Source organism: Gossypium hirsutum, chromosome A06 (genome assembly GCF_007990345.1).
Source record: "Gossypium hirsutum isolate 1008001.06 chromosome A06, Gossypium_hirsutum_v2.1, whole genome shotgun sequence".
Lineage (NCBI taxonomy): Eukaryota > Viridiplantae > Streptophyta > Magnoliopsida > Malvales > Malvaceae > Gossypium > Gossypium hirsutum.
Window position 1 is genome coordinate 90,493,578 of NC_053429.1, and position 7,503 is coordinate 90,501,080.

At 35.6% G+C, this 7,503-nt stretch overlaps 1 protein-coding gene across 1 annotated transcript; it reads right to left on the reverse strand.

The window, feature by feature from the left end:
- Positions 1–405: 405 nt before the first annotated feature.
- Positions 406–6,954, reverse strand: LOC107962985 (splicing factor 3B subunit 2). The gene is made up of 18 exons (XM_016899590.2): positions 6,574–6,954; positions 6,139–6,258; positions 5,922–6,050; positions 5,755–5,817; positions 5,338–5,445; positions 4,735–4,812; positions 4,465–4,557; positions 4,218–4,304; positions 3,517–3,618; positions 3,314–3,433; positions 3,131–3,193; positions 2,491–2,639; positions 2,168–2,249; positions 2,012–2,070; positions 1,884–1,929; positions 1,468–1,559; positions 1,284–1,353; positions 406–771 (listed from the first exon to the last, which is right to left on the reverse strand). The coding sequence occupies exons 1-18, from the start codon at positions 6,844–6,846 to the stop codon at positions 700–702; spliced, it is 1,806 nt and encodes a 601-aa protein (XP_016755079.1). The 5' UTR covers positions 6,847–6,954; the 3' UTR covers positions 406–699.
- Positions 6,955–7,503: the final 549 nt, after the last annotated feature.

A 7,503-nucleotide genomic window follows, 5' to 3' on the forward strand; every position in this document is an offset into this window, starting at 1 on the left:
ATGAAATCAAAGCTACTTTTGGACATGGACAAAGGTTGATTTTCATGTCTAACAGGACTAAAAAAAAACCAAATTCTGACTTGATCTCTTCCTTCGTAGACTCGAGTTGATTTACCGATTTTCTAAAAAGTAGATTAAATACGTAAGGACAAAGAATGGGCTCTACGCTTTTAATTATTACTAATCACATTGCCAATTAGCATGCATAAAATAAATTAGCCTCTCAACACACCTCATCCCACAGGAAGGCAAGCAATTTACATTTTATTTTCAACCAATCGATAGATTTATTGATGATTGAGCTAACACGTTGCGATTTAACTGATTTCCGCCTCTATTGTAACGAGTATGTCGGATCAGAAATGGGAAAATAACAGTACTTAGCACTCATTCTACAGATACAAATGCAACCCAACACCTTTTGAGGCTTCGACGAGTTATATAACATAGGACAATCGGTCGACAAAACTCCCAGTCGTCAAAAAGCGTAGGAACCAGTGCCAGTGGAAATCATATGTATTATCATGACAGATTGGCATATATCTTTATATATTTAGTTATACAGCCTACAAGTTAATACGGGAAATCGGATCAAGTACAACACATCTAGCACAAACGTTAAAAAGAACCTCATTCTCCATGGAAAATGGCAAGTCAGCTGCTGCTTCATGTTGACACCACCAACAGAATCTTGCGTACTCAAAATTTGAAATCCTTTTTCTTCGATTTTCCCTCTTTCTCCTGCATCTTTCGCTTCCTTTTCTTCTCATTCTGCATTCAGTACATGTAATTAACAATTCTTCGAGGCATAACATCATACACGCCCAACCATATATTATCCATTGCATCCCATTATCCCAAGTTAAAATCAATATTAACTCCAAAATATCAAGTGTTTTCAAGAAACATACATACATAAATATATAGATCTTCCATTACTAAATCAAATCACAAAATCAGAAAATCAGTAGCAAGTACATCAAATGTTTTACAAACAGACTGGAAGTTCAGGTAGGCTTAATAAATCCAACATGGTCAAACATAAAGACATATTAAGAGATCTAATTATGACTGAGAAGGCTGCAAAGGTTGCAACACTATACTTTAACTGCTTATACTTGCCAAGGAATCAGTAGTGGGTTTTGGCCAAATATCACATAAGCTTTTCTTAGATAATATCATATTTGAAGCAGACAAATTTTTGTTATTGTTATTATTATGATGATGATGGATGAATTTGGAGACACCCCTTATATCATCAAAAAGACTCCACTAAGGCTTACCTCAGCCACCATATCACTAAAGTCCTCACGCTGACTGCGTAGCTTCTCCTCCTCCCTAGCTTCTTCATACCTGCAAAATCAACCGAAGAGGAGTGAACTAGATTGAACTTTGGGTTGTACACCCAAAAAAAAACTTTGGGGACAACATATACTTAGATGGTAAAAGTTCAAGACTCCCACTTACTTTGCAGGCAACACATTGTCCATAACTTCCAACTCCTCTGGCTGTAAACTGACTTCCACCCTGTCAGATTTTTGACCCTTCAGAAGATCAACCTGCAAAATGAGATTTTACAATTAAATGCCAAACTATTTTCAACAACTTCAGGCTAAAAACACATCTAATTTGGGCATTGAGTAACAGATTCCATCAACCCAAATAATTGGGAGTTAAAAAATCCCCAACTGCTGCTACTTTATCTCTAAGTCTGGTGATGAAACTCTAGCAAATGCCAAGCGTTATTATAGCAGGACAAATGGAAATGGCCCAAACGTTTTTCAAAAGACAGCCTAAAGTAGCAAACCGGGATATTATTCCAAGTCTAAGCGCAACTTTAGTCAGAAAAGAACTACAAATCAAAAAATAGGAATTTCTCTTACCCTTTTGGCTGCCGACTTGTCTTGGGTGCCAGTGTTAACTACATATCTGTAAAAAAACAAGTTTCATGATATCAGTCAAAGATTTGAAGCTATAGGAACAAATAAAAAATACCAAATCAGATTCTTACGTGTGAGTTGTGCCAAGTAAAGTCCCAGGGGCAATCCTCTCTTCTTTTTCTTCAAGCACCTTCAAACACAAAGCAATGTGAAGAAAATCAATTGAATAATATACAGGAGATATGAATAACAATTGCAGACAGCAAAGTTTCAAATACAATACTCACTTGATAGAGAGGCCTCTCAGGCTCCTTTCTCTGCTGTTTACGAAGGTCAATGACATCAGGAGTCTCAACTCCAGTGGGGGTACTGAAGTCAAAAAGGAAAAAATTAGTCATCAATAAAATAATTGATACAACTCCAGTGGGGGTACTGAAGTCAAAAGGGAAAAATTAGTCATCAATAAAATAGTTAATACTCCACTAACAACATAGAACAATCACGGCTATTAATCAGTAAAAAACCAAACTGATAAAGCACCCAGCCTGATTATTTTGGCAGTAAAACATATTACAATCCTAAACAGAAAGATATGGTAGAATGTTATTACCTTGAAAGGCTATCGACAGATTGGATTCCATCCTCCAACTCCTCTTCTTCAATCTGCTCTTCCTCTTCCTCTTCCTCTTCTTCTTCTTCCTCCTCCTCCTCCTCTTCCTCCAAATCACCCCAATGCTTAGACTTATCAACAGGCTCCTCCTGGATTTTATCATCAGATACAAAGGAATAACAAAGTGCAAAATTAAATCATAGGCTCAAGAAATAAGAGTTCCATCCAAAAAATTTGAAGCTATCAATACTATTCATTTTAACACAAATGGCGAGTACACAACCCACACCAAGAATGGTTTTGAATCTAGTGGAATATTACCAGCAAAGTCTAATTGCTTCAAAGAATTTGACAAAAATTTAGACATTGCCATGTAGAATGCAATAACAATCTTTTGAAGCGGCTCAACTCCTAGAATGAGAAATTAATGGTGAGGGTACTTATGTGGATCAAGTTTAATGTTAAGATGCTACTTCTCCCTTAATAGTTATTTTTACCCCACTTCAGTAAAATTTAATCGCACAAGACTAATACCAATGATGGAACATAACACAAGCTAAAAGCCTAAGAGTTAGCATATTAGTCAAGCTATAAAATAGAATATCCAAAATAAAAAACTACATTAAAACCTTGGAAGTACCTCATAGTTAGGTTGTTCTTGCTGATGAACTCCAAATACATCTCCATACAAAGGCCGTCCATACTATTGACAACAAGTTGGAAAAAGCAAGGAAGTTAAATAAAGAGATATATTAAACAGCATACCTCATCTAAAGATAGGTTTCAAGCTTAGTAGAACACACAAATTTTCAAAGAGGCTTACCTCATCTACTGGAGGTTTGCCCCAACCACCAGGGTGATAACCAAAGCTTGCTCCAGGAGGAATAGGTGCATTTAGCCCTGGTATTTTCAAGTGTGGGTATGATGGTGGAGGACCATACCTCTGAAAGCAAAAATTGCCGTTCAATAACACCAATAATATTCAGACACCAGATGAAAAAATAAACTGACATTAACCAAACTAACCTGCATATTGATAAGCCATGGAGGTGGGGCACCCTCTGGCATACCAAGAGCTTCTTTTAACTCGTGTGATAAAGAGCCTGGCTTCATCTCCCTCAACTTTACCTGTATTCCAAACAAACAATATTAATCTAAGAAAACAGAAAAAAACAACTGAAAGACATTAATCATTAGACACGAATCATTCAAGATTAATTACAGAAGTATCAAAATCATCCCATTCAGGTATATCACAATAGCCAGTTGCAACCTCGTACTACATCTAAAGGTTGATTGTTTCAGCAAAACAACAAGCTACTGTGTCAACTAGATGACCATTGAATTTACACACAAGACTGGAATAGCAACGGAAGACTACATACAAATAATGACGTGTATTCTCTCGAGCATTTATTCCACAAAAATGTCAAGACAAGTTCACTGTGAAGTCCAGTTTCTGTAACCCAAAGGTTTTATGAAACAAAATTTCTTGATTTAAATTAAGCTTAGACTGTATTCTTAGGGTCCAGTGTAAGATCCCATCATCAGCAAAATTTGAAGTACATTGTTATTCTATAAGGTCCCTATAATCTTAAGAATTCAACATACAGCCTTGCGTTGTTCAATGGCATATCAATCTAAAGTTAATTGGAACGTACACATTCACTATGTTGAGGAAATATAAGATAAAACCTAATATCGATGTAGAAATAGCATAAGAGTACCTCAAATTCCTTCCCTTCATAATACAGATCTCCATGAGTTGTCAGCTTTGGCTTTGTCTGATATTTAAAGAATGCATCATGAAGAACCTAAAAACATAAGCCAGAACATCATTAGTACAAGAGCAAAACAATATAATTTCAGAAAGGAATGACAAGATTAGAAGTAACCTTTCATGACAGCTTAAAATGGATTGAAACAAAATTCAAACCTCCAAAAATAAAAGAAAGAATCAATGAAGCAAGAAACCTGATAGTCAATATCCATTTTCCCCATCTTTGGCTGCATTCGCTCACGTTGCTTTTGCTTCAACTTCTTACTGTCCTCTTTTTCAATGTAAGCCTAAACGAGAAAAAGAGAAGTAAAAAAGACAAGTTGAGAACAAGAGTGAATCATTCAGTTAAAGAAAAAAGGTCATTATCCATTCAAAACTATTTATTACTTTATAGCAATAGATAGATTTTCCTGACATTAACTCCTAGACGTTACACAATTGCTATTATAATGAATTAAATTTACCTGTCTAATTTTTTCAATTCCTGTTGCAGCAATGAAGTCAGGAAGCTGAAAAGGTTGCTTCTCAATACCGCGCTTCCCCTACAGAGAGGATCCACAAGGCGATGAGTTACAGAAGTTAACAAACCCAAATAATAACAATTATTAACAATAACAGCTAGGAAGCTTCTGTATCCAACTCAAATCACTTAAAATAAATAAATCTTAGATGGATCTAGCCCGAGCATTTAGCACAAATGGAAAGGCATCTGAAAATCCAAAACAGATTAATTAGCACCTTAACAATGAACAAATACCCCCCACCATCTAGCATGCAAGTTATGCTACTACCAGAGACCTTATTAAATATCTATATCCCAACCAAAAAAGCAGTCATAATATAAGAGAAATCAATCAAGAGTCCTTTCTGCAAAACACCTATAAGTCCAGGCTCCAGGGTTGTCTCAGCTGTTCCCCTGCAAGAAGCACATATATGCATATAAGAGAAGCCTTATCGACTTGATCTTCCCTCACCGTCTTCCTATATCACTCACTAAAGATTATGCCTATGAACCATGAACACATATTTGACCCATATTAATCGTCATGGATGCAAGAATTACTAACCTGCAAATATTTCCTTTTCTGAGACCAGTGCCTTGGCACAGGAACAGTGTTTCGATATGCCTTCAAAAACACCAGCAACTTGGGATCAGCAGCAGTTGCATCCCAAACCTGACAAAATAATCATATCTATTATGAGCTATTGAGTTATAAAAACAGAAGTGAACATTATTCTCCATTTGAGTCGCAATATTCCAACAGTATTTCATGAAAAAATTCATAACAAAAGATTAGAAAAATAAGATCCCTTAATAGCCATGGGAAAAAAACTTCATTTCAAAAAATAAAAATAAAAAATTCATAGCAAATGTGCTCTGATTCAACATTGGAATATAAATTTGTTTTAACACTGGTTTAAAAACAAACAAGAGAGGAACAAGAAAAGAAGCAAACATCAAATAAACAGTAAGAGAAACATACTTCTACAACATCAGGCCTTGAGCAAATCTGTTTTAACTCAGCAATTTTCATCCGCCTTTGCAGCTGTCAACAATATCAAAACAAGTATTTTCAGTTTCAGTCTCATCAAAATGAACTACATATAATAACACAAATAATCTCAGAAAATATAAGGAGAAACCAAAAACCTTCTTCTTCTTATTTGATAAGCCACCTTTCTCTTTCTGTTGATTATCCTGCTCCTCCTCTCCTGAATCAGAATCAGCCCCCTTCTTTGCATCAGCATCTTGGGGAGACTCGTCCTTCTTGTCAGTCTCCTGTACAAATAGAATTACAAGTTTCTTTAGAGAACTAACAAGGAAATTCGAAAATTAATTGATCATATAAAACTGAATTTCATTTCACCTCAGAACCAGCAGCTTCCCAGAAGCTGAATTTTTCAAAAACCTTCCTAAATTCCTCATCAATGCCATCATCTAACTCAGCTTTTTCAGGAACGTACTCTACCTGAACTTCTTCCATTACCTACAGTGTCAAACAAAAGAAAATGCTTAGTTTACTTATAAACAAATGCAACTTACATTATGTAAGATTAGAGTGAAATATGCTGAATTTAAGAAAACAACAATAACAAAATAGCCATAAGAAAATTTTCAAACTACAGTTAAACCCAAAATAAAAACTCAATTCTATTCCATCTAAAGAAAATCGAAAATTCTTAAGTCACTATAGAACTTGTATTATGCACAAAGACATGCAAAAACCAGACGAAACAATCGATTCACTAAAAACATAGAAACCTCAAAACAAAAAAGAAGGGAAGGAAAAATAGCTGGATACCTGCTGCTGATAGGAATTCTTCTTTTCATCTTCGGCAGCGTCGCTGTCACCGGCTTCGGAAACGGGACCGTCTGCGGCGTCATTTTCTTGGTGGGAGGTATTCTTACTCTTATTCTTCTTCTGCTTGCGCCTTCTACGACGTCGTTCGCTCTCGCGGGACTTCTTGGAGGCGGCGGAAGGGTTGGAGATGGGGTTAGGGTTAGAGTTAGACTTATTCAGATCTCCGTTGTAAACGACGGAGCCGTTCTGGTTGGGGAGTATCTCAGCGGTCATCTCTCTTTGTTTAATCCGAGGAATGGATTGGCAAGGGTTTTGATTTCGAGAGCGAGTGGGAAATGGGGAAGATGAAAGGGAGGCCTAAATATAGCGAGGGATACCCACGTGTGGATATAATCGCACGTGACAAAAGCTGGGCCTTTATATAGTTATGGTCGGACTTGAGAGAAGTTGGGCTTTGAAGTTGTCTATTTTATTCCGCCTAATTTTTAATGGACCTTTGTATTTACCGAAATATAAGTTCCAGATTTTCCTAGGCCCGGTTGGGCCGCTATTTAAAAAGAAAGAAATCAAACTCTTCAACAAACACTCCAATAATTTATATTTTATGAGTAATAGAGTTCAACTTTTTTATCACTTTATATCAACGGGAAATAGGAATTAAATTATAAATTTTTAATAAGTTAAAATATAATTTTATTATTTATTAATTTTTAATTTCATCATTTTTAAATGGATTGAACAAATTTTTTTTTAGACTAAAATGTAATTTTAACTATATATTAACTTAAATTTTCATTGTTCATAAAGGTACCATATTACATTATTTTCATTTTTGGGGACCAAATTCACTCTGCCTATTCCTTAAATCTGCCCTTAATTATAGATAGGTTTAAATGTAAACCATTGACATAATTTACTTTGTACTTTTGA